Source organism: Stegostoma tigrinum, chromosome 30, assembly GCF_030684315.1.
Source record: "Stegostoma tigrinum isolate sSteTig4 chromosome 30, sSteTig4.hap1, whole genome shotgun sequence".
NCBI classification, from domain to species: Eukaryota; Metazoa; Chordata; class Chondrichthyes; order Orectolobiformes; family Stegostomatidae; genus Stegostoma; species Stegostoma tigrinum.
Genome location: NC_081383.1, coordinates 1773866 through 1801065, shown reverse-complemented (window position 1 = coordinate 1801065; position 27200 = coordinate 1773866). Strand labels below are relative to the sequence as shown.

Genomic DNA, 27200 nt, shown 5'->3' with positions numbered 1-27200 from the left:
CAGGTTGCACATAAACAAATCAAATATATCTTGTTCAAGATAGATGGGTATAGCATTGAGGGATTATGGAGATACTGCCACAGGCTTGTTCTCAGAACATCACTTACAATCACAATTCTGACTAACCAAACAAAAAAAAGCACAAACAAAAATGGACATCATTTGATGATGAAGACCAAAGGTTTTATTTTCAAGTTCCAACATCCAGTTACTGCTCAATGCTCTAAGTAGGGAGCAAGTTGCTCACTTCTCACTAACAAGGTTGTCAATACTTGCAAAACAAGAAGTACTTAAAACATTCTGGACAGTTTAATATGTAGCTTTGCAACAGTTGATAAGTCATCACCAGCATTGCTATTAGACAATAAAACAGGTGAAGTGCAACAAACTTTCAACATAGTGTCTGGCAGAATAAACAAGAATATTCATATCCAGAAATCTAGGGAGATCAAAATCCAACAAGTAACCCTGAGTTTCAACTATATTACTACAACATCATCTACCAATAATAAAAAAGTTTGAAAATTTAGTGAATATATCCATTGGTGTGACCATTTAAAATATGGTTCTTGCATGGGGTATTGTTGAGTTTCTCATTTATGCAAGGTATAGGTTGAGCTACATAGCCGTCAGTCATAAAGCTCCTTTGCATCTTGTGTTCCAGTAACATATGGTTTTGAGGAGGAAGAGCCAAACAAGCCCTAAAAAAAACAGAAAACAAACCATGGTTATTGGTGACCGGTCAATTTAGACAATGCTACTGACTAACCACCAATAGTGCTGTGCCAAATACAACAGATCCACCTACAGATTGCACACAATGTAAATAATGGGACGTTAACCTCTAATGTTCAGATGCAACACCGAGCAAGGTAATGAATCATTTGTTACAACTATTAATTTAATTGATTGATATGCCAGCTTTATTTCTAAAGGAAATAATGGAAGTGATAGATGACATTTGCATCCTAAATTCATCACTCCATTTTTCAACCCCCTCGATTACTGTCCCTACAAGCTTTACTGGAGTGGTACAGTTCATTACCTCAGAATATTTTCAATGCAAGTCCTTTGTCTGAAAAGAGAGTTGACAATTGGACTTCCATCTGGAACCAATGGAGCTTTGCAGAGGTAGCTGAGGATGGAGAGGACACTATGGAATGTTTGGAATTCTAGATCCAATTCTGCTTTGAATGTTATCCTTTGGCACAGCTCAGTCAGGATCACAAGGTCCAGAATAAGAGGACTAGCCAGCAAGGAATCCTTTAAAAAAAAATGAATGTTTGAACAGAGATTGCTTTATTAGGTACTCCTTTTAATAAATATATAAGAGCAAGAGACAAAAATCATTAAGTTAGAGAAAGTATTTATTGATTATGGGACTTTGTATAAATACATGAAGCTGGAAATCTGAAACATTGTGCTGCAGAAACTCAACAGGTCTGGCAGCATCTGTAGAGGGTGAAACAGAATTAACCTCATGTCCAGTCATACATTGTCAGAACTGCATGTATAATCTGTTATATAGAGAGGTCCTACAATCATTCATATCTAGCTCAAATCATATTAGGGTCTCAAATATCGATTTTTCCAAACCTAGACAGCAGCAGCAGAAAACAGGACCAGAAGGAAACGTCTTTTACTCAAGGCACAAAAAGTAGTCAGAACTGGAGTTAGGTAATTAGAAGTACCACTAAACACGTAATGCAAATCCCAGAATACTGCAGGTGTTTGCAGAAAAACAGAATAGGTGCAGAATTAGGCCTTTCAGCCCTTGATATCTGTACCAACTGAAATTACGCTGAAAACTTCAAAGAAATATCAATCACCTTGTAGACTAGGTTTCCAAGAATAACAGAAATTAGTGAATCCTGAATGCTCAAATATTCAATGACAAAAAGGAAACTCCGCTTCATTAACTGAAATATTTGAAGGAAAGGGCTAAATGCAATAACCCAGCAGATATAATATCCATTGTATTAAACTTTAGTAGTAATACACATCTATTTAAAAAGAAAAATACACCGTAGTCACAAGAAAAGGACAGTCTACAGTTGGAAATACATAAAGACAAGAACTGCTTTCTAGATTGAAACAGTACATAGTTAATGAAAGACATATTGGAGAAACAGCAGAGGGGGCCTATAATTTAATTGCTACATTCACTGACACCAGCATGTGCATTATGTATCACAAATTCACACATGCATATAAAGGTCTAGGCAGAGATAGGAAAACAGGTCCCCACTCTTTCCCTCTTTTTCTCCTTCCCACAACCCCCACCCATAAATGGATCCCAGATGAAGTCATACATAAATGTTCACAATGATGTATAGGATCTGGAATTGTGCACACCAGATTAGCATATATGCACAGCTGTGGACGCCAGCAAACAGCCTAAATTTAAATGAAAAAAAAAAATCATATGAACAAAGATGCAGACATTAGATTGGCATTAAAAATGCCTTAAAGGCCCGAATGAGAGTGCAAAGAGAGTGCATCAAACAAAATACAGTTCAAATTAGAGACATATAAAACACCCTCACATTGTAAAATGAGTAGTGGGCAAGTCAGCAAAATTTAGGATAAGCATATACTGCAACAGCTGAATAGTATATTAGACATAGGCCAGCTGAGCTCCTGCAATTCAGTTTGAAGCTCTATTCCTTGTTCTTTTTCTCCTATATTTTTGTGTACAGGGCATTTAGCTGCTCAGATAAAGTATAATGTTGACATTGTGTGGAAATGTTACTTAAAAACTTTAAAATGAAGGATCAAGCATCAAATGCACAATTAACAGATAATTGAACAAATGAAACAACTAAACATCTCTGGTGTTGTAAAAATATTACAATACTTCTCAGTCTTTGCCCATCCTTTAATGTTCACATTATCCTGCTCCAAACTCACTCCTAAATCCTTAATATTCACCAATATGGAATTGAAATTTGGCACATACCTCACAGGTGTTGTGTAGGACAATGGTATTAGTGCCACCCATCATAATTTCTGACGTATATTCATCCATAGCACGCTTACTATCTCCAACATATGGAACATACTTAATTACAACCTAGAACAAGCACAAATCAAAGGACATGAGTAAAAGAGACATTTAAACACTATAGCACGTTTCATCAACTCTTCCATTTTATTGCTATTCTTATCCAGTTAACATAGGATAGCCAGCACAAATTAGGGCAATACAATGCAAATCAGGATACTGGTATTGATGCTGCACTGCAACCAAATCCATCATAATCCTCAAAAACATCCAGGGTCCCCTCGAACGGATCGATTCTGCTTTAAACAGCCCAAGGCAGAATTCCACATTCTCAGCATTCTTCAGAGTCTTCCAGAATTCCCCATTGTATGTTTTGGTGACTATTAAATTCAAAGCCTTTCCCCACAAAAGTTATGCTTTGTATTCAATGTATCATTTGAAGCATGTGTTAATTCACCATAATAACCAATGAGTCTACATTTAGGACCTCATCCCAGAGTTTTACTTCTCAAACCATTTCTGACTAGCCCATAGCCATTGATTAAAAAAAATACCAGGAGTCTCACCTAAGCTGAGCATCAACAGATCTTGAACTGTCCTCCAGCACCTTCACTGAAGATGGTTTGAAATGTTGCTATTTCTGAGGTTCATGAGTAAACAGCCATAAATCACATGCAGATTTAATTAACAAGTATCAGCAAGATCCTGAATCCTGAAAAGCCCAGCTACAATAAAATTGCCATGTTTGGAGAAGTCAGATGAAATTGCAATGGTCATTACAAAATAATAATAGGGACCAATACATGAACTCTGATACAAAAAGATTCTGCGTTAGTAAAGCAATACACAAGGCATGCAAACTTTTTGATTCAACTGTGTAAAACAGCCTGATACAGATTATCAAGTCTGACTTGGTACAAATTTTTTGCAAAAATAAGCCCCTCTCTCCAGTACTTACACAGTGATCTGGTTTCTCAGATTGTTTGTATAAAATGGGATTAGATTGAACCATGTCATCCACTACATTACTCTTTGAGATCTCTTTTGATCGGAACTGCTCTGGTGCAGACAGATTCTTTCCATCGTTGTTGCCCAAGTGATTATAACTGACAATTGAGACAGTCTGCAAGGAGAGGAAGGAAATGCAGAGCATTACTTAGTCCTTTCAAGTTAAGGAGTCAGCCTTTAAATCTCAACTCAATAACATGATATTATTTCTTGGGCCATTTTCTGCCACAAATTAGTTGTTGCAATCAGCACAGCATGAACTGGCAAGCAAAGAAGCTGGCTGCAAGCAACCTACTATTTTAAGCAGCTTGTCATAGTTAATTACAGAAACTACATATTTGACACCACACTAAAAAAGAGGGCCCCTAAACAGATGAAGTAATTGGACAATCTAAATGAAACTTCAAACCTCTAATGGTCTGAGCAGTAAATGCTCCTGTAATGACAAACTGGAAAATAGTTTTAATGAGACTAGAAGTTCAAGATTTAGCTTTAAAATCAGGTTCTTCAATAATCACAGCTCAAACAATTCATTATCCACAGCTAAGATTCCAGAATTTTAAAAAGTCATCACTAGTCATCAACAGAGATAATGGGAACTGCAGATGCTGGAGATTCCAAGATAATAAAATGTGAGGCTGGATGAACACAGCAGGCCAAGCAGCATCTCAGGAGCACAAAAGCTGACGTTTCGGGCCTAGACCCTTCATCAGAGAGGGGGATGGGGGGAGGGAACTGGAATAAATAGGGAGAGAGGGGGAGGCGGACCGAAGACGGAGAGTAAAGAAGATAGGTGGAGAGGTAGGGAGGGGATAGGTCAGTCCAGGGAAGACGGACAGGTCAAGGAGGTGGGATGAGGTTAGTAGGTAGCTAGGGGTGCGGCTTGGGGTGGGAGGAAGGGATGGGTGAGAGGAAGAACTGGTTAGGGAGGCAGAGACAGGTTGGACTGGTTCTGGGAGGCAGTGGGGGGAGGGGAAGAGCTGGGCTGGTTGTGTGGTGCAGTGGGGGGGGGGGGGGGGGGGGGGGGGTGGGGGGGAGGAAGGGGATGAACTGGGGGGTTATGGGCTCCCATAACCAACCCAGTTCGTCCCCTCCCCCCCACTGCACCACACAACCAGCCCAGCTCTTCCCCTCCACTCACTGCATCCCAGAACCAGTCCAACCTGTCTCTGCCTCCCTAACCTGTTCTTCCTCTCACCCATCCCTTCCTCCCACCCCAAGCCGCACCTCCATCTCCTACCTACTAACCTCATCCCACCTCCTTGACCTGTCCCGTCTTCCCTGGACTGACCTATCCCCTCCCTACCCATACTCTCCTCTCCACCTATCATCTTTTCTCCATCTTCGGTCCGCCTGTCCCTATTTATTCCAGAACCCTCACCCCATCCCCCTCTCTGATGAAGGGTCTAGGCCTGAAACGTCAGCTTTTGTGCTCCTGGGATGCTGCTTGGCCTGCTGTGTTCTTCCAGCCTCACATTTTATTATCTTGGATTCTCCAGCATCTGCAGTGCCCATTATCACTCAAACTACCATTAAGAGTTGGCTGAAATCCCAGACCTTTTTACTCTTTCCCCATACATTTTCCTTTCCCAAACGTTTGCTGCACCCATCATACAAAGCTGCCTTTAGGACGCTCCACTTCCTGAAATTCACATCTTGAAATAAACAAACATGATTAACCAGCCCAGTTCGTCCCCTCCGCCCACTGCACCACACAACCAGCCCAGCTCTTCCCCTCCCCCCACTGCATCCCAGAACTAGTGCAACCTGTATCTGCCTCCCTAGCCTGTTCTTCCTCTCACCCATCCCTTCCTCCCACCCCAAGCCACACCTCCATCTCCTACCTACTAGCCTCATCCCACCTCCTTGACCTGTCCGTCTTCCCTGGACTGACCTATCCCCTCCCTACCTATCTTCTTTTCTCTCCATCTTCAGTCCACCTCCCCCTCTCTCCCTATTTATTCCAGAACCCTCACCCCATCCCCCTCTCTGATGAAGGGTCTAGGCCCGAAACTTCAGCTGGTGTGCTCCTGGGATGCTGCTTGGCCTGCTGTGTTCATCCAGCCTCACATTTTATTATCCTGGATTCTCCAGCATCTGCAGTGCCCATTAATCACATTTACCGACCACTCCAGGTTGGGAAAAGGGCAACAGTTTAATTCCAAGAGTACCAAAAAAATTTTGCCTGCTCAAGAACAGTCAATTCAGTGCCAACCAGGGATCAGATTTAATATATTCTGAACTCAGTACAAAATTCTACAGATGCTTGACAAACAAGTTTCTCACCTTCAGACCAGCACTGACTAAGAAATCTACTAGCACAGATTTCATCTTCGTCTGTCCAGATTTGAAGTCATCGCCACCAATAAACACTTTACGTTTAATAGCAAGATCAACTACTCCTGGCACAAAGGTGTTCTGTGGAGATCCATTGATGTAGGCACAGCCTTCCAAAATGCTAGCCACAGCAAACATAGATGATGGTGATATCTCCATGTCAAACTGCAATGGAATAGGTCAAGAAAGTTAAACCATTAGAATCAAAGTTATAAGTTTGCATTTCACAGGACACAATTACCAGCTGAGTGGCAATATGGTCAAAATTTGATGTATATCATTTTCTGGGACAGGACAGATATTTATCTATTTGACAAATTGCTCCAAGGATGTGGCATATCACCTCAATTGTTTTCATGAGATTTTCTGCTGTGTCATTTACACCAGGTATGACATCACAAAAACGCTCAGTATTTGCTGTCCACAAAACAATTACTTTGTCAACTCCACTCTTTGCTTTGAAGTCCCGGATGTCCTTTCTAATTTGCTCAACCTACAACAAAACAAAAACAACTCAAGCAAAAAATTTATAATACACAAATTTGGTAACAAGAGTCATTCTTAAAAAGCCTCTTAAGAACAAATGGTCTGCTCCTGGGGTGTAGATCAAAGTTTCCACACCTATACACACACACACCCACTCAATAGCCTACACCACCTCTTCAGTAAGGAGCACCTTCAAGAGAAGAACGAATTTTAAACAGATCCAGAGTGCATGGTAAGTGACCATCCTCTTATTTTATTGTAGTGCCCAGAACAGATAGTCAGGTGATTTAAATCTTGACTTAATTATAATTCTATACCTGTTCCTTTCTGGAACCTTGTATTACATTATCCGCTCGGTCCTCCTGATTAGCTGCAATGAATTCTGGAATGTAAACAGAAGGCCGAGGGTGCAACTTCTTCATATGAGGCTTCAGCTGCTCTTGAAGTGGCCAATCAAGGACCTGAGCTCGTACCATGGCATCAGAGAGATTCATGGAGGAGATATCCCAGCCTTGAAAAACAAATTTCATTCCAAAAATTCAGTCAAGGACAAAAAACAGTAAAAGATTGCAGATATGCAGCTGTTTTCACATCCTCAGCACTTCAGACCCAGAAATTGCTTTTGAAAATGCTGTCAAAGACAAATTCAACTAGCACACTTGAGTATTTAAACACTAGCTGAAGAGATAGTGGAGGAATAAGAGGTGAACTTTTAGGAATCACTGGAGTCAGGGCGGGTCACAGAGGACTGGAAAATCACTAATGTAACCTTCCTGTTTAAGGAGGGAGCAAGGCAAAAGACAAAATTATAGGCCAATTAGCCTGACCTTGGTCATTGGTAAGATTCAAGTCCATTGTGAAGGAGGTTTCTAAATACTTGTAAGGGCATGGTAAAATAGGGCAAAGTCAGCATGGTTTCCTCAAGGACAGATCATGCCTGACAAATCTGTTTAGAATCCTTGAGGTGGTAACGAGCAGTTTAGACCAAGGAGGGTCAATGGATGTTATTTACCTGGATTTCTAGAAGGCCTTTGACGAGGTGCCACAAAGGATGCTGCTGAGTAAGATACAGGCCCATGGTGTTACAGGCAAGCAATTAGGATGGTTAGAAGTTTGGCTGTCTGGCAGAAAGCAGAGAATGGGGATAAATGGGTCCATGTCAATACAGTGTGAAGCTTGAGGAATCAGTAGGAAAGTTGATATTTCGTATTTATATCCTTTATCAGGACTTGGGAGTCTGGTCCAGGATTCTCAAGATAAATTGTCAGGCTGACTCAGTAGTTGGGAAGGCAAATACAAATGTTGGCATTTATTTTGAAGTGACTAGAATATAAAAGCAGAGACACATGTCTGAGCCTTTATAATGCTCTAATCAGACCACATTTAGAGTACTATGTGCAATATTAGGTCCCATACCTCAGGATGGACGTACTGGATTAGGTCCACAGGAGGTTCATAAGAATGATCCCAGGGATTAAAGGCTTAACAGATTAAGAAATTTGAGGGCTTTGGGACTATATTTGAATTTAGAAGGATGAGGGGGATGTAACTGAAAACTGAACAACCTAGACTGGATGTTCGGAGGATGTTTCCATAGGTAGGAGACTAGGACCTGAGGGCTCAGCATTACAGCAGAGGAAAACCCTTAGAACAGAGATAAGGAGTAACTTCTTCAGCCACAGAATGGTGAATCTATGGAATTCATTGTCACAGCAGGCTATGGAGGACATGGAATTCATTGTCACAGGAGAGTATGGAGGACAGGTCGCTGAGTATATTTAATGCAGAGATAGATAGGTTCTTAATTGTCAAAACTTACAGGCAGAAAGCAAGAGAATGGGGTTGAGAAACATATCAGCCATGAATGACAGTGGAGCAGACTCAATATGCTGAATGGCCAATTTCTGTTCTTATGATCAATATACTGTTTAATAGTGTTGACAGAAATACATGTGCTTGCCAAGATGGCACAAGAAACTCCTGTATTAATTTTAGCCATTTTGCATCAGTCCACTTAAACATGAACTTATTAAATGGTAAACAATGTTCCTATGTCCTACGTAGGAGATACATCTCAGTCAGACTAACACTAATAGTATTTACTCGATGCTGAACTAGTGTCAACCCAAGTGGAAAGATCTTTGCTCAGCCCTATGACCAGACTTAGGCAGGCGTATATGATTTGACAAAGTGATATGGATTTCTAATGCACTGCACTGCCAATACAGCACAAATGTTGTTTAGCTCATTGCAAACATGTCTGTTGGATAGAGTTATGGCCATATGGCAGTACTCAGATCAGTTTGTGTGACTTCTGATTGGGGAAGCAGCAGGAACATATTTTTAATCTTATTCTGCAAGTAATATTGGATGTCTGGCTCAGGGCTCCACAAACCACTTCCCTCCACTATGACCCCAGGCAAATTTACACTTGTGCATGTGAGAATGAGCACGTGCGCGCACAGGAATGAAAGTCAGCTCAAAACAAAGGCACAGTTGCTCAAAGATCTGGAATTGCGAATGTTGGAGAAAACAAAAGGGAAACAAAAACAGTGTTGGAGCAACACAGCATGTCTGACAGAGTCTGTAGAGAGGGAAAAACAGTTAAGAGTTCAAATCCACTGACTCTTTTTCAGAACTTAGTTATTGTAATTTGGTCAGAATTCCATATAGTGACAGCTGCCTCAGAGCACAAACTCACGTGGGGGCCCTGACTCCCACTTCAGGGAGCAAGATTCTAGTTTCTATTTTAAACTAATGTTACCCCAGTTTTTGCACCTGACAAAACTTCTCTTCTCATCCCCAAAAATCCCAGCAGCTTCACAGTTACTGATAATGTAGTCACACAACTAGCATGATACCTACCATCAAACACAATGTCATTTGGATCAACCGTGGGCAGTAGATCCTTGAAGGGCACATAAACATCACCAGCAGAACCTGTCCCGAGGCACACAGTGGAGGCTTGAAACAAGGATCCATAGTAATTAGCAACCTGCATATTTGGAAGGCAGGTGTGGAAACAAAATGTTACATCACGTTTTAAAATATACATCATCTCATCAACCTTGATCAAGCAGAGACAGGGCAGATGTAACTGTACAACATAAAATACAAGCCTCTTCCCAAATGTGGAAAGTATCGGAGGGTGAGGCTACATTTGGCACATTGCATAAAATTCAGCATCTCATTTTGCTATTCTGCACTGCTAATACTACATACATAGTAGTGTACTAATCATGTGATCCTAAATTCTATACAAGAAACAAGAGTAGGCCAATCAGCCCATTGAATCCACTGGCTTAAGGGCATTTCACTTAAGTGGCCCTCTGGAATGTTGGCTGAATATTGCATGAAGTGGGCAAGCAGTGGAAGAAATAAAGCAGATGAAGGCTGTATAACCCTTGACCTCACTCCGCCATTCAATAAAGTCAATCTTTGAACTGGCCACTCATATCACTCAATTCCCTCAGACATCAAAAAAAACTGTCTTAAATACGTGCAGATTTCAGTGGGAGTATTTCAAGGGCCAGATGATCAGAGTTCAGGATCAGCATGCTCCTGTGAGGATGGAAGAGAAAGATGGCAATATTTGGGAACCCTGGATGATGAGAGTTAGAAAGTAAGGAATCCCTTCAGGAATACAAAAGTAGGAGAAAAACTTCAACAAGGAACGAGGAGGGCTAAAAGGAGCCATGAAATGTTCTAGGCAAGTGGAATTAAGAAGAATCCTAACCCATTTTATACATATATCAGGAGCAGAGGGTTGCTAAAGAAACGGTACAGAGTCACTCAAGGACGATGGAGGGAATTTGTACATTGATCTAGAGGATGTGGGGGAGGCCCTTAAATGAGTACTTCACATCAGCATTCACTGAGGATATGGCTAAATGCAAGATTAGGGAAGGGTATGTTGATATAAAGAGGAAGTGTTGGGGTGTCTTGAAAAACATTAAGGCAGTAAGTTCCCAGGGCCTAATGGGAGCTATACAAGGATACTTGAGGAGATTGCTGGGCCTCGAGTGAGTTCTTTGTGTCCTTTAGCCACAGGTGAGTGCCAGAAGATTGCAGAATAGCCAGCGTTGTTCCTTTGTTTAAGGGTAACAGAGATAATATGCAAAGTTATAGGTCAGAGGTGCTCTTGTTTGTAATATACAAGAGATTTGGACAAAAAAGTGTAAGTAGTCTGATTAGTAAGTTTGCAGATAACAAAATTTGGGAGGTGTGAGGACAGTTAGGAAGGATGTCAAAGAATGCAGCAAGATAGCGAGTTTTGAGAAGATTTGTAGCTCAGGTTGAGGTTCTGGATGTGAGTTTGCGCACTGAGCTGGAAGGTTAGTTTTCAGACGTTTCATCACCATTCTAGGTAACATCATCAGTGAGCCTCCGAAGAAGTGTGGTGTTATGTCCCGCTTTCTATTTGTCAGTTTAGGTTTCCTTGGGTTGGTGATGTCATTTCCTGTTCTTTCCTCAGAGGATGGTAGATTGGCTCTAAATCAATGTGTTTGTTGGAGGAGTTCTGGTTGGAATGCCTTGCTTCTAGGAATTCTCGTGCGTGTCTCTGTTTGGCTTGTCCTAGGATGGATGTGTTGTCCCAATCAAAGCGGTGTCCTTCCTCATTTGTATGTAAGGATACTAGTGATAGTGGGTCATGTCATTTTGTGGCTAGTTGATGTTCATGTATCCTGGTGGCTAGCTTTCTGCCTGTTTGTCCAATGTAGTGTTTGTTACAATTCTTGCAAGGTATTTTGTAGATGACGTTTGTTTTGCTTGTCGTGTGTACAGGGTCTAATTCTAGGATATAGATCAATTGGAAATGCGAGCAGAGAAATGGCAGATGTAATTTGATTTGGACATGAGGTGATGCATTTTGGGAGGCCAAATGCAAGAGAACAGTACACATTAAATGGTAGGACCCCGAGGAACATTGATATACACTGATCTCAGGTACAAGTCCATAGCTGCCTGAAAATAGCAACTCAAATGGTTAAGATAATAAATGCAGCAAATGGCATGCTTGCTTTCATAGGTTGGGACAATGAATACAAAATGTTGGCAAGTCATATTGCATTTGTATTAAAAAGAACTTTACTTAGGCCACATTTAGAGAACTGTGTAGAATTCTGGTTGCTTAATCATGGAAAGATAAGATTAGATTACCTACAGTGTGGAAACAGGCCCTTTGGCCCAACAAGTCCACACCACCCCTTGCAGCATCCCACCCAGACCCATCTCCCTATAACCCACGCACCCCTGGACACTACAGACAATTTAGCATGGCCAATCCACCTAGCCTGCACATCTTTGGACTATGGGAGGAAACCGGAGCAAAGGCACGCAGACATGGGGAGAATGTGCAAACTCCACACAGACAGTCGCCAGAGGCTGGAATCGCACCCGAGTCCCTGATGCTGTGATGCTGGATGTGGAGGTTTTGGAGACTGTAAAAAGGGATTTGAGGATGTTGCTTGGAATGGAGTGCATCAGCTGCAACTAGATGTTGGACAAACCTGGATTGTTTTTGCTAGTGTCAGAAGCAGAGAGACAACAATCCAAGAAATATAAAACGTTGACACAGAAAAAAAACCGTGGATGCTGGAAATCTGACAAACAAATTGCTGGAATACCTCAGCAGATCTGACAGCATCTGTAGGTAATTTAATGTTCCAGGTCCAGTTCTAAAGGGCCACTGGAGTCAAAACATTAACTATCAATTCGTCTTCACAGATGGTGTTAGACCTGCTGAGATTTTCCAGCAATTTCTACTTTTGTTTGAAATGGAGGACTGGTTTGAGTGGATAGTCAGAGGCTTTTCCCCCCCAAGAATGGAAGTGTCAAACACTAGGAGCATAGGTTTAAAAAGTGAGAAAGGGAAAGTTTTTAAGAAGGAAATGTGAGGCAAGTTACTTTATACATACAGGCTGGTAGATGCTTGGAAAACACTGCCAAAGGAAGTGATAAGCAGATACAATTGCAACATTTCAGATGTATTTAGACAGTCAAAACAGGCAGGGAATAGAGGGATAAAGACCATGTACAGGTAGATAGAATCAGTTCAGACATGGTAGGCTGAACAGCCTGTTCCCGTGCTCTACTGTACTGTGCTATATCTCTGGAGTTCTACACTAGAAAGAGAAAAAAACCACGTAAAGTTTTGTCCTTCATCGCAAATTATACCTACATCCTTGGAGGAATAAGCAGCAACATTTAGTGGTGCAAGCAGCAACCAACCTTCTCTCCCGTTTTGGTCATCCAGGAAAGTCCCAATTTGTTGGCCAGGACTGCTGCAGTAACGGTTGTTCCATTGTTACCACCCCATCCGATCAGCATTACACCAAGTTTTGGCACTTTTCTCTCTGTGCGGAAGGTAAATCTTGTAGAATGTGGTTTCACCTAGTTACAGCCCAACAGAGACAAGAATCACTTAAATAATAAATCTCAACCATTGACCTTAAAGGCATCACCAGGGGAAGAAGCAGTCTGCTAACTGACCTTGGATTGGAATTCAGTTAGCTTTTGCTCCTCCTGGAGACAGTTTAACTCTGGAAGGAAGGCTCAAAGTTGATACAACAACTATGTGCAAGCTCCTTCCTCTAACTGCTCAGTTCAGCAAGAATGCAATGCAACTTTGGTTTAAATATATTGCCAATATGATGGAGGGTACATCAAACCCACCAGCAGTGTTAACAAAGTTTAGAGGAAATCGAAATAACATTACACCAAAGTTGCGTTGATGGGATACAAAGTCCATTACTCTCACCCACATTGTGGGAGTGAATAATCATAACCATTGCACACCGTGGGGGATTTTGGGGTAGGGTGGGGTTGTGACAGAATCATCCACAACAATCCCAGCTAACTTGATACACATGCACAAAGAACAAAGTTCAACTTTATAAATTAAACCCCTGCCCATGTCCCTCTAGCATCACCCACACTTTGTATTGATTTTCTCCATTCAATCATATAATACTGCTCCAATAATGTATATTCATCTGCAAGACCACTTACATTGAAGGCCTCCCTAATAATGCTTAAAAACTAGAAATATTACAGAAAAAATCTCACCCATTGCTATCATAACATAGTCAGACACGGGTTTATGATCCTGTCACCTTAACGTTCGGGATCGAATTGCTTTATTTTACCTAGAAATGTCACAAGCAGCATTAACCACAACAGGTGCTTAATAAGTTAAAACCAGGCATATGCAACAGGAAATCAGAACACTGAACCATCACTGGGTTTGCAGAACCATTTTTGAAAAGAAACACTAGTGTAAAAACAGCCAAGATGCTCCAGGTGGCTTTTCACTGCTGGCCATTTCCTATTTGGGATGGTTCCAAAATATTCTTTAAAAAAATCTTTAAGAACAGGTTGTTTTACAGAATGCTCAATGGAAGCAGAGTTCAGTCACTCTAAATGCTGCAAAAAAATCATCTTTGCACCTTTAAATTTGCTTGTATTGACTTATCTATAGTAAAGCAACGATCAAGGTATCCACATGGGTAAGACAACTTAGAAAAATCAGAAAAGGGGAGATCAGCTTTGTTTTGGAAGAAAGCAATCCTGCCACTTCTGAGGAAAGTAATTTTGTGCTCATTTCCTCTGGTTTGAAGGATCAAAACATATCCAATCTGCAAATGTCCAGTGAAATACTCTGTTACACTTTAAACACAGACTAATGACATATCAAAGTTTAAAAACAAACAAAAAAGGCATCCAAGACAGCACTACTTGGATGACTGGTTCCAGGGATAAAAACCGCTTTGATCTGGTGTTCTTTAAAAGAGATTGGCCTGATGTGAACAGCAGTGTTTGTACATTTAACTTCCCAGATTTGCCAGTGTATGATTATATATAGTGATGGAAAGACTATGGACTAGCAACATCTGTCCAGTGTACATTAAAGTTGTATTGTTTAAAAAGTTCAAACTGCACACCAATCAACTATTTGCAGATTAGTTCAAACTATCACATTAAGCATTAGATCGTTGATTTGCTGTACTTAAGAGTTGCAAATAAACTCTATTCTCCATTCTTGCCAAGAACCAGCAATTCCAACAGATTGAAGGGTTGTAGAGCAGTGAGGAGCATCCCTGCCTCAGAGTCAGAAACTTCAGGTTAGAATGCAACTACCCAAGGTCGGATGACCAAGAAAGGCATATTCATAAGGCTGCCAAGCAAGTTGATCAGCCATCAGCTCTTTTTAACATGTATCAGTGGCAGATATTAAGAGCAGGAGAGATTCTCAGCCAGCTAGAAGATGGAAAGACAGTTGGAGTCTGTCATTGCTATCCATAGGTTCAGATCACACCAAATATGTGACAGGTTGCTATAGTGACTCAAACCAGAATCATGTGTAACTAACATTCAAGCGGACTGGCATGTGGGTTGGAAAGGTTGGCTCATACCATTGGTAAAAGGACAAGGGACAATTGGATGATCAAATAATCACCATTGACAGTGTGTAATTTGAAGCCAGTGGAGAAAATGTAGATCAGTTTACATTCAACTCAAAATCTGAGATAATAGGTAGTAGGCTTAAGTTTTAACAGCCTGCACCTACTTTCTTTTTCCCACAAGGCCACACCATTCCCAGTTAAGAGAATAGGATTAACAATTATTTTCCACATCTTCCCACCCACATTCACGACCATGGGTTTGTTTAAAATCTATGATGGAGGGGATCAGCTGCAAGCCATTTCTGTAGATACTCTAGGAGGAGAGCATTGCAGGGCCAGGAGGAAAGCACAGGAATGGCAGAAAGGGAGTGAGCACCATTTGGATGGTTCTTTCAAAAGCAGACAAAGGTACGATGTGTCGAATCGCTGCCTCCTATGCTGTGGAATTTTATGATTCGGCTCCAAAACAGCATGCTGCAAATTCAAATCTCTACCCACAGTAACAGTGGATTTCCAGGCAATTCTTCCACTTGAGATCACCAGGATCACACTGAAAAAGAAAAGTGTATCTGATCCTCAAATTAATATCAGCATTGTCAGTGATCAAGAGATAAACAGACAATATTCATATCACATCCTTCATGATGTATTCTTGGTCTGGTTTTAGTTTAAAAGCTGCTATATATGCGCAAACAAACATCCATCCAGTCTGACAACGTAGTAATGTTTTAGCACAATGCAGTCTTTGTACCTCATCTGAGAGTTGGGTCTTTTTAATCTCCCCCTTCCTATTAAACAATTATTTTTATTGACAAAGTATTAATTCAATAAATTTTCCCCAAGAATACAAGATTTAAATTAGTAAATTTTGTTCCCTAGTTTCAAATGGGACACTGTTCTAGATTTAATTTTCCATGGCCTCACCTAAGTGAGGATGCAGAAGGGCTCAAACAGTATACATAAGCAGTTGGAATATTGAACTGTGAGTATCAGAGCTTCATTCCACATTCACCCAGTATCCAGTCAGGATATTTGCTCGACACTGGAGTGGGAAACTTGACTAGTTTCTCTTTCCTTTAACCCAAGTAGACAAACACCAATTCAATGTGGTCATTACTGAATCAATCAGGTACAAAATAAAACCTGAAGCTGGGAACGCTGCCCCCCCCCGCCATGTTCTTTTGTTGGGAAAAATACACAAGATGCCTCATATTTAATTCCTGCTGCTTAAGACCTCAAGCAACATCATCCTGTACAGCACAAGGAGGAAGTAAGGAAGTGGATGAGGAAGAGACTACAGGGCAGATTTCAGATTTACACAAGGTGGAACAAGCAGGGATTGGATGAAAAGATGTTGTCAAAAACCTCGAGAGGCTGGGCTCATTTTCACTTGGATGAGTGTGGAATGAAAAAAAAACAAAACAGGCAACATATGTATAAAGACACCAAATGATCTGATTTTATTAGACAGAAAAAATAAAATTAACTGCACCAAGTGGAAATTTCATTAATCACAAATTTCCTTCAAGTTCCATAAAGACCCCTTTTGTACATAGTTTGTTATTGCATCTATTCTCACGGAGATAGAACTGGCACTTAATTGCTCGGGACACAACTGGCACTAAGCATCAGAATAAACTGACTGATCACAGTATCCTGTAAACAACACTCACACTGCATGCTGCTTACCTTTCTGGCACTATTAATTCAATAGAAGTTAGTCAGACAACTGACACCTTACCTTAAGCGATCCATTCTCTTCATAGACTTGTGTAGTCTGGTAGGAATATTTTGCCTCAATGCAATCCTTGGTGTAGGTCACATCTGGGCTGTCAATAGTAAACTTCTCAGCCATCATGAACTGTAGCAAAGTGAATCTTAAAAAAGAAAAAAAGGTATGTGAAGTGATTTGTGGGGAAAGGAAAGATAAAACAAAAATGACAAAACTGGCACATATCACCAGAGATAATGGGAACTGCAGATGCTGGAGAATCCAAGATAGCTAAGTGTGGAGCTGGATGTACACAGCTGGCCAAGCAGCATCTCAGGAGCACAAAAGCTGACGTTTCAGGCCTAGGCCCTTCAGAGAGGGGGATGGGGAGAGGGTTCTGAAATAAATAAAGAGAGAGGGGGAGGCAGACCGAAGATGGATATCACCAACATCCAGTTTGCATGTTTATTCCGCAACCAGCTCCTCTAAGTTAGCAAACACATCCAAAAAGTGGTCATAAACAAGTTAAAGTCTGGCAAAACAGGAACCTAAGCAGTCCTATATTGGAGTACATAGGCTATGCTGGTTTCACATCAAACATTTTAATCCAAATCCTGGGTTCATTCAAGCAGGAACAATATCAGCCATTATAGACGAGATTCCAAATTAAGACAAAATTAGACCTACCCTACATTTCTTCAAGTTGTTGGCTGGAAGAACAGTTTAGAAAATATCCAGGCAGGACACCTATGACTTCTGTTAAAAAATATTTTCTAGACTTTCAAGTTTCCTCATGATTATCGCAACTTGTTCAGCCTAAATTGATTTTTTTAAAAAAAAGACAAGGATTGTTGCACATTTTGAAACCAAATAACTGCACACTCGTTCTAAAGGAAAAGTTGCCAGAGTTCTACCAGACCATAGGGCTCCTCTTTAACAGAGATGACTGGTAGTGGTCAAAGCAGTGGGTCACCATGCCTCACGCAAGGTTGAGAAGGAAAGCCCTCCATGGTAACCTCAGCCAGTGTGAGAATTGAAGCCAAGCTATTGGTATTACTATCACAAACTAGTAGTCCAGTCAAATGAACTAACCACTCTCTACAAAAGCACCAAACAGCTGCTTGTTTGAGTACCAGTTAAAATGCGTTTGAAAACTAATTGTAATTAAAAGGATTGTGTACAGAAGGAACTTCAGCTGGTAACAAGAAGTTGACTGTCATCAACAAATGGTCACCAGCCTAGAGACCAAAAGGTCTTCTGCTTGCCAATAAACTATGCAGTTGCTTCTCAGATAGCTGAGTAGAGATACCTTTAAGGAGAAAAATCTAAAAAAAGTTGCCCCTCATGTCTCCTTTTTTAAGAACTTAACAATTCATCTGTGGAATGAACTTCCAGAGGAAGTGATGGATGCAGGTACAGTTATAATGCTTAAAGGACATTTAGACAAATGCACGAATAAGAAATGCTTGCAGGGATATGGGCCAAGCACAGACAGGTGGGGCTAGTTCAAATTTGGGATTATGATCAGCATGGACTTATTGGGCTGAAGGGTCTGTTTCTAGGCTCTTATGACTCCATAACAGTTTAGGGCTGAGAACGGAATGCCGAGAACAGAATGCAGAGAAGTCAACAGATCACTCAGTTCACGATCTCTACATTCACTCTAGTAAAAGCCACAAAGCCTTGAAGAAATCCAGTTTGTTATCCCCCAAGCAGTTGCTGCTAGCTGTGACTTAAATTAAAAGTCGAAAGATCTTTTGTAAGCAAACCCAGCAGCTTGTGCCTCTTGCAAACCAACTGAATTATATTAAGACAGCCAACAGGTAACAACATTCCGACTAGCATAAGAATCATTTCAGGAACCATTAAACTGTCTCCTCAGACTTTCTAAGTGTCCAAAACACACATTTCCACACCACCCATGAGCCTAGGTTCATACACAAAAGGGAGGGTTTAAGGGGATTGGTATTTTAATTAGTAGAGTTAAATGCCAACAGATCATAACAGCTGGTTTTTGACCCATAAACATGCCTGCGATATGTGTTTAAAGTTAAGGCAGCTTCAACTAAGATTACGGGCTGGAGAATGAACTACAGACATTGCTTTATCAGGAGCAGCACATGTTTCAGGGTAGGTGTTCTGATATGGTCAGTGGTTAGGTACACGAGGATGCGACTGCAAGTGAGGTAAGGGAACTAAGAAACAAATGGGAGTTGTCAAAGGGGTACTGCAATTATCATAGGGCATTTTAACCTACATATAAAATAGAAAATAAAAATGAGACTAAGTCGTCTAGTCAAGGAATTCATTGTCCCCGAAAACATCCAATCTCTTAGATCAGCATGTTATGCCACTGGGCGATAGTCGTCTAGTTTTGACAAATAAGTTTCTTATTTAAAAATAATCCAAAAAAACTGGATGCTGGATATTCAAAACAAAAATTACAGGTAAAACTCAAAAGTTTAGCAGCACCTATGGACAGCATCACAACACTGGACTGGAAACAACACTTTCTCCCCAAGGATGCTGCCAGAATTGAAGACTTCAGTGAAAGCACCCCTGTGTAGCAGCAACTATAATAGGGTTAAATTTTACATACAGTTTAAGGGCAAGAAAAGTGGGTCAAAGAGTACTATTCTGAATTTAAACAAGGACAATTATGAGGACATGAAAGCTGAGCAAGCAAAAGCAAACTGGCAATTTAGGTTATAGGATTAGGCCAATTTAAAAAAAAATTCACTGGCAAATGTTTAAGGGAATAGTCCAGAAAACATGAATCTGATATGCTTGTAATAGTAAGAAAAATTTAAAAAGGAACAGTCTGCTATTCACGGTTAACCAAAAAAAGCTAACAAAAATACATTTGTGTAAAGATTGGCAGCAGGTCAGAACACTGATGGAATATTAAAGACACTGCAAAAAAACTAAGATTGATAAACAGAGAGTCAATAACAGAGTATGAGGGATAGCTAGCCAAAAATAAAAACAGGTGAGTTTCTTCAGGTATTTAAGAGTGCTAAGATAAATGTTGATCCTAAGAAAAACAATGTCTGGGGAACACAGGCTAAAGGGACGTCTGATGAAGTGAACAGATTTTATATTGGACTTCACTGGAAAGGCAACAAACAACAGCATAGAAATGTAAAATCAGGAACTGAAAGGAATGATGGAACTGGAGAAAATTACCAGAGAAGTCATGAGCAAATTGTTGGACTTGTGGGGTCACAAGTGCCCAGATCCTGATAGAGTTCATCCCTGCCTTTTAGATGGAGTAGCTAGACAGATAGTTGATGTGCTGGTTTTAGTTTGCTAAAACATCAAAATTCAGGGAAACTTCCTTTTGTTTGGAAAATAGCTAATGTAACTCCTTCGAAAAGGAAGGAGGGAGACAAAGCAGGAAATGTGGCCAGATAGCTTAATACGAGTGATAGGGAAAATGTTAAAAACTATTAAAGACGTTAGAACAGGTCACTTTGAGAAGTTCAAGGTAATTAGGCACAGCCAACATGGTTTTGTCAAAGAGAAATCATGCAACTTTTGGAGTTCTTTGAAGAATAATTTATGTGAGGGGTAAAAGCGAAAAACCATGAACCATAGATTTTACAGTACAGAAGGGGGCCGAAGGGCCTGTTTCCACACTGTAGTAATCTAATCTAATCCCATGTCTCCCAAAAGGACTAACCAGCTAGTGTGATCCTCCAGCTCTATCTTCAGTCCTCTATATTTACATTTCAAATATATATCCAGATCTCTTGAAACTTCCTATGGAATCTGCCTCCACTGCTCTATCAGACAGCGCACTTAAATCCTAACAACTAAGTAAAGAAGTTTCTCTTCCGCTTATTCCTAGCTCTCTTGCTGAGCATCTTGAGATCATGACCCCCTAGTTACAGACATAGCAACTAATAGAAATAGAACTTTTCTTTACCCTGTTCAAAGTTATAAACAATTTTAACACCTCAACAAGGTCACTTAATTTTCTCTGCTCCGAGAATAAGCCCTATTTCTCCAATCTTTCCTTGTATAAAAAATCCCTTCTTCATGGTAAAATTCTGGTAAACATCCTTTGCACTCTCTCCAGAGCTTTAACAGTTTTCCTTAAATAAAAAAAAGTGCCCAGAACTGAATATATGAAATGTGGACTGACCAATAGTTTGGAGGTACAGTATCACTGCTGGCTTTTATACTCTATGCTGCTAATTACAAAGCCTATGATCTCAGAGCCCTCCATAACGACTGTTTCAATTTGCCTGGCCACATTCTGAGAGTTGTGCATGTGAACCAAAGTCCCTTGTTTGTAAATATATAGGGTGCCACACGAGATTACTGGAAAATAAAAGCTCATGCGGGGGAATAGATTGGCCAGCTAACAAAGCAGAGCAGGAATAAATTGGTGTTTTTCAGGATGGGAGGATGTCACAAGTGTGTTAGAGGCCAGCAGAAGCCTCAACTCTAATTTTATATAGAATTATCTGTATGAAGAGACCAAAGCAATAATAGGTAAGTTTACTGATGACACAAAGATAGGGTGGAAACCAAGTTATGAAGAGGATACAAAGAGCCTACAAAAGGGATTTAGAGTTAAGTGAGAGGCAAAATTCTGGCAAATGGAGCACAATGTGAGAAAGTGTGAAATTGTCAATTTTGGCAGGAATAAAGAATCAATATCTAAACAAAGTTTGAAGATGTGGAGAGAGCTGGTGTCCTAATGCATGGATCACTATGTTGGTATGCAAGTACAGCAAGTAATAGAATGTAATGCTTTACTGTCAGCAGAACAGAATACAAGAGTAGAGTGGTAATGCTTCAGTTATATAGATTGCTGGTGAGATTGCACCTGGAGTATTTTGTACAGTACTGGTTACTGTACTTTAAAGAGCATTTGAAGCAGTTCAGAGAATGTTAACTAGATTCCTATTAACCTGGAATGAGCAGATTGCCTCAAGAAAGATTGGAGCCAGTACCTACTCTCCTGTAATCTAAGGCTATTCTCCTCTATCATCCACGAGTTTACTGATCAACCCACCTATATTCAAGATTAAACCATTCATACATAAATCACAAGCAGCAACGACCCCAACACTAATGCTTGGAGAACACCATCCCTTAAGAACATAAGAACCAAGAGCAGGAGTAGGCCATCTGGCCCCTTGAGCCTGCCCCACCATTTAATAAGATCATGGCCAGTCTTTTTGAGACTCAGCTTCATTTATCCACCCACTCTTCATAATGCTTAATTCCTTTACTGTTCAAAAATTTATTTAGCCTTGCCTTAAACACATTCAGCAAGGTAGCTTCAACCGCTTCACTGGGCAGGAAATTCCACAGATTTACAACGCTTTGGGTGAAGAAGTTCCTCCTGACCATAGTCCTATAATCTACTGCCCTTTATTTTGAGGTGATGCCCTCTAGTCCTAGTTTCATCTACTAGCGAAAATAACCTCCCTACCTTATCTATTCCCTTCATAATCTTATATGTTTCTATAAGATCTCCCCTCATTCTTCTGAATTCCAATGAGTATAATCCCAGTCTACTCAGTCTCTCCTTATAATCCAACCCTCAACTCTGGAATCAACCGAGAGAATTTCCCCTACACCTCCTGCGGTGTTGGTATATCTGTCTCAAGTAAGGAGACCATCAAGTAAGAAGACCAAAACTGCACACAGTACCCCAGGTATGGCCTCACTAGGACCCTATACAGCTGTAGCATAGCCAAGTGTGAAGCTGTATGAACACAGCAGGCCTAGCAGCATCTCAGGAGCACAAAAGCTGACGTTTCGGGCCCAGACCCTGCAAGGTCTAGGCCCGAAACGTCAGCTTTTGTGCTCCTGAGATGCTGCTTGGCCTGCTGTGTTCATACAGCTCCACACTTGGCTATCTTGGATTCTCCAGCATCAGCAGTTCCCATTATCCCTGTAGCATAGCCTCCTTGTTTATAAAACTCCATCCCTCTAGCAAAGGCAGACAAAATTCCATTTCCTTTTAAATTATCTACTGCACGTACAATCCTACTCTTAGCGATTCGTGCACAAGGACACCCAAGTCTCTGCATAGCAGCATGCTGCACTTTTTTCACCATTTAAAACATAGCCAATTTTGCTGTTATTCCATCCAAAATGGATGACCTCACACTTATCAACATTGTACTCCATCTGCCAGGCCTTTGCCCACTCACTTAGACTATCTATATCCCTCTACAGTCTTTCAGTGTCTTCTGCACGTCTAACCATCACCCTCTGCTTCCCCTCACTCAGCCAACTCTGGATCCAATTTTCCTCAGATCTTGTGGGTTCCTACCTTCACCAGCAAGCTCCCATGCAAGACCTTAAAGGCTGGTAAAATTACATTATTTAAAAGAATCTGAATAGGTTGATGAATAAGAAGGGCTTAAGAGGGATATAGGCCAAAGGGAAGTAGGTCAGATTGGAATGTCTGATTGACAGGGTCTGTTACCGTGCTGGATGACTCAACTCTAAGTAGATTCCATCAACAGTGTTGCTGTCATCTACATGCCTGATGAACTCTGAAAAATGCAATCAAGTTAGTCAGACATGACTGCCCCTTAAAGCCACGCTGACTGCTCTTGACTAATCTGCCTCATTAAGTACAAGTTCGTTCCGTCCCTCAATAGCTTCCAGTAGCTTCTCCACCATCAGACTGGCAGACCTGTAACTTCCGGGTATCCGAGATAACAAGGTGTGGAGCTGGATGAACACAGCAGGCCAAGCAGCATCTTAGGAGCAGGAAAGCTGACGTTTCGGGCCTACACTCTTCACGTCACTTTTCTGCTCGGCCTGCTGCGACCATCCAGCTCTACACTTCGTTATCTCAGATTCTCCAGCACCTGCAGTTCCGGTTATCTCTGATACAATTTTAACTTCCTTGTATCTGCGGGATCCCCGCGTCACTGCAGGGGCTGACACCACGCTCCGCCTTGCGCGAGGGGGGGGGGGGGGGGGGGCGGTGTGTGAAGTGTTGCGGTCACGCTGAGCGCGGCAGCTGTTTAACGGTCGGGGCACGTGCTGCCGTCATCAGCTCCAACACGCGCTGCCGCCGCGCCTGCGCACTGAGGCCACCCACCCACCTTAATGCCGACACCTCCCGAAGAGCATAAGTCTACAGGTGAGAGGATGCAAAAGCACAGCGTGTCAGATAGCGTCCGAGGACCAGTCCTGACTCAGGGTTTCGGCCCGAACCGTTGTCTTTCCTGCTCCTCAAACCTACCGCCTCTGGCTTCCAACATCTGCAGTCCTTATTGTCGGCAAGTAACAACGAGCAAGGTCGGCACCGTCACCCCTTCAACTGTCCCCTTATCTGTCGCTCTCCCAGCCTGACCCCCACGCCGCCTGCTGCTCCGACCCCCAAACCTACTGCCACCCTGATCTTCCCCAACCAAAAAAAAAACCCGAACCCGGAACTTGGGAAACTATCACACTCTGAGGGGGAACTTTCTGAGCAGCAGTTCGGCCGGATTATTACCGTCTGTCTGCGTTCGGTAAAGCAAGCTCTCGACGATGTCCCCCTGTATCTAACCACTCAGCCCGTGCTCCGTTGACTATGAACACCCCGCTCTGAGGCGAGCCGCCTTTATAGTGTGGCGGACACTGGTTCCCATAGCCACCAGCGACCAATCAGTGGCGCGGGTAGGCGGAGCGTGGTCGGTACCATGCCGACTCACTCTGCTTGAATCCCACAGGCAAATAGATTGGAGGAAAATATTTCATTGGAGGAAAAGAATTTGTTGTATTTTTCCAAGGCGTTACATGGAATCTGAGCCAGCAAAGCCTGTTAAACGCTCAAGGCTATGTTTTGGTTATTTACTTATGACCAGTCAATGGAATGTTCTGAGATGCAAAGGCAAGAACAGAACATTCTGGAATTCACTACATTTCCGCAGGTACAGGACCGCCATCGGTCTGTACAATATCACACGTGTAACAAGGTGCACTGCCCTTATTCCTTCAACAGCATCTTCCACACAAAATCCCTACCACTGAAAAGGACAAAGGTAGCAGTTCAATGGGAGGCCATCCTTTGGAAGTTCCCTTCCAAGCCACACATCATTCCGACTGGGAACTATATCACCATTCCTTCATTGTGTCTGGGTCAAAATCCTGAAACTCCCTTCCTAACTGTCCTATGAGTATCCCTGCAACATGAGGATTGTAGATGTCAGCATGATCTTCTCCATGGGCATGTAGAAGTGGGCAACAAATATTGACCTACATTTTGTGAGAAATAATATTTAAAAAGGTTGAAAAGAAGGATAGATGATTCCTCAAGCCTGCTCTAGCTGTAATTTTTTAAAAATTCACATTCAGAATGTGGGCAGAGCTGGCTAGGCCAGTATTTATTACCAACAAGGGTGATGCTGTTGTCATCTGTTATACTGACTTCTACATGCTCTTGGACATCTCCTCTGATTTTCATGTATGGGAAGATAATGGCCATCCGGTTTTATTGCTAAGATTATTAATGTAGAAACTCATTAAGTTTCTGGAGACCATTGTTTAAATCTCATCATGGCAGATGGTAGAATTTGAATTAAGAAAGAAATCTGGAATTATGAATCTACCAATGACCATGAATCCATTGCTGATGGTTAGGAAAAAATCCTATCTGGCTCACCAGTGCCCCTCAGGGAAGGAAATTGCCATCCTCACTTTGTCTGGCCTACATGTGACTGCAGACCCACAGCAAGGTGGTTGACTCTGAAATATCCTGTCAAGCCATTCAGTTGTACCAATTGCTACAAAGTCTGAAAGAAATGAAATTAGATGGATCACATGGCATCAACCTAGGCACCAGAAAAGACAATGTCAGAAACAGCCCTGTTGACCCTGCAAAGTCCTTCTCACTAACATCTGGGGGCGAGTGACAAATTGGGAGAGTTGTCTCACAGACTAGTCAAGCAACAGCATGACATGCTCACATAACTTACTGATAGTGTCCCACACACCACCATCATTATCTCTGGGTAAGCCCTATGCCACCGGCAGGATAGACCCAGTAGGGGCGGCGGCAGAAGCAAGGACATTCTACAGGCATAAGGTAACAAAGTGTGAAGCTGAATGAACACAGCAGGCCAGATAGCATTTTAGGAGCACAAAAGCTGACGCTTCAGTCCCTGAGGGGTCTAGGCCCAAAACATCAGCTTTTGTGCTCCTAAGATGCCGCTTGGCCTGCTGTGTTCACCCAGCTTCGCACTTTGTTATCTTGAATTCTCCAGCATCTGCAGTTCCCATTATCTCTGTTCATATTCTCCTGGCATTCTAGGCCAGTGGTAGCGGTGGCAGAGCTCCTCCAGCTTTCGGAGGTGGCAGTGGCATGGTGACATCTCAGAGGATGGCTGCTGGAGCGAGATTCTTGGTGAGACAGCAGTGGCCTGGCCTGGTATTGGAGCTAGAGACTTTTGTTTGCATTAAGCCCAGAGCAGGGACTCCTAACATTGGCGAAGCATTGACAGCAGCATCATATGCCTGGAGCAGGGACTCCTGGTATCACAAAGTAGGCAGCAGAGCCAGGGACTCCTGGTTGCATTCACAGCAGGCCCAGAGATGGGAACTCCTGGTTATTGGCAAAACAGCAGTAGCAGAGCCAGGGACTGCTGGTTGTGGGGCGAGTGTAATTCAGCACGTGACCTGGCATCAATAGCAACCTCATGAGGGTGAGCCCAGCGTCGAAGAGATGGTACCTAAAGATCAACAACACCTACATTGGTGGGTCTGGCACAGTCAATGGAGGAGGGTTGAAGGCCAGGTGTTATTGGTGAGCCAGCTCAGCACTCAGTACATCCTGGGGGAGGTGGCAAAAGGAAGATGGACTCTCTTTCAGTTCTGTCATCTTATTTTTAAACTATTCAAAATGGCACTGGATTGTGGTGATAGTTGAAGCTTTTCACTATTATTCACTATAAATGGAACACCCATGGGATCACCGATATCAGGATTAATAGTGGAAGCTGTAATGCAAAGACTGGAACGGACAGCACTTCGCATCATCCAACCAAAACCATGGATCCACTATGTGGATGACACCTTTGTGATTATCAAACACTCTAAACTGGAAGAAACCCATCTACTCATAAACAACGTCCTCACCAGCATAAAATTCACCAGGGAAAAGAAGAAGAATAATAGACTCCCTTCCTGGACACAATATTCGGAAGTATGGTCAACGATGAGTGTACATAGGAAGGCTACCCATATGGATCAGGTACTCAACTACAATAGCAATCATCCCAATACC

At 41.9% G+C, this 27200-nt stretch overlaps 1 protein-coding gene across 5 annotated transcripts; it reads right to left on the bottom strand.

The window, feature by feature from the left end:
- Positions 1-161: 161 nt before the first annotated feature.
- Positions 162-24563, bottom strand: LOC125465797 (inositol-3-phosphate synthase 1-A-like). Of its 5 annotated transcripts, none has more exons than XM_048559655.2 (11): positions 24432-24563; positions 16982-17117; positions 13067-13228; positions 9701-9830; positions 7153-7346; positions 6693-6842; positions 6299-6514; positions 3963-4127; positions 2960-3073; positions 1046-1263; positions 162-701 (listed from the first exon to the last, which is right to left on the bottom strand). In XM_048559655.2, exons 2-11 carry the CDS (start codon positions 17096-17098, stop codon positions 527-529), a joined length of 1641 nt encoding a protein of 546 aa, XP_048415612.2. In that variant the 5' UTR covers positions 17099-17117; positions 24432-24563; the 3' UTR covers positions 162-526. The 5 variants fall into 5 exon arrangements, with proteins under 5 accessions (XP_048415612.2, XP_048415613.2, XP_048415614.1 ...); XM_048559656.2 differs by lacking the exon at positions 24432-24563 and adding an exon at positions 24177-24413; XM_048559657.2 differs by lacking the exon at positions 24432-24563 and adding an exon at positions 13904-13983 and having other exon boundaries at positions 16982-17094.
- Between the last annotated feature and the right edge of the window lie 2637 nt (positions 24564-27200).

Excerpts from the sequence above, each read along its gene's own strand:
- LOC125465797 (XM_048559655.2), bottom strand. The coding sequence starts at position 17,098 with ATGATGGCTGAGAAGTTTACTATTGACAGCCCAGATGTGACCTACACC. Across the intron at positions 13,229-16,981 it reads AAGAGAATGGATCGCTTAAG|GTGAAACCACATTCTACAAG; the intron begins GTAAGGTGTCAG and ends GGCTGTAACTAG. Across the intron at positions 4,128-6,298 it reads TAGTCAGTGCTGGTCTGAAG|ACTGTCTCAATTGTCAGTTA; the intron begins GTGAGAAACTTG and ends CTCTCCTTGCAG.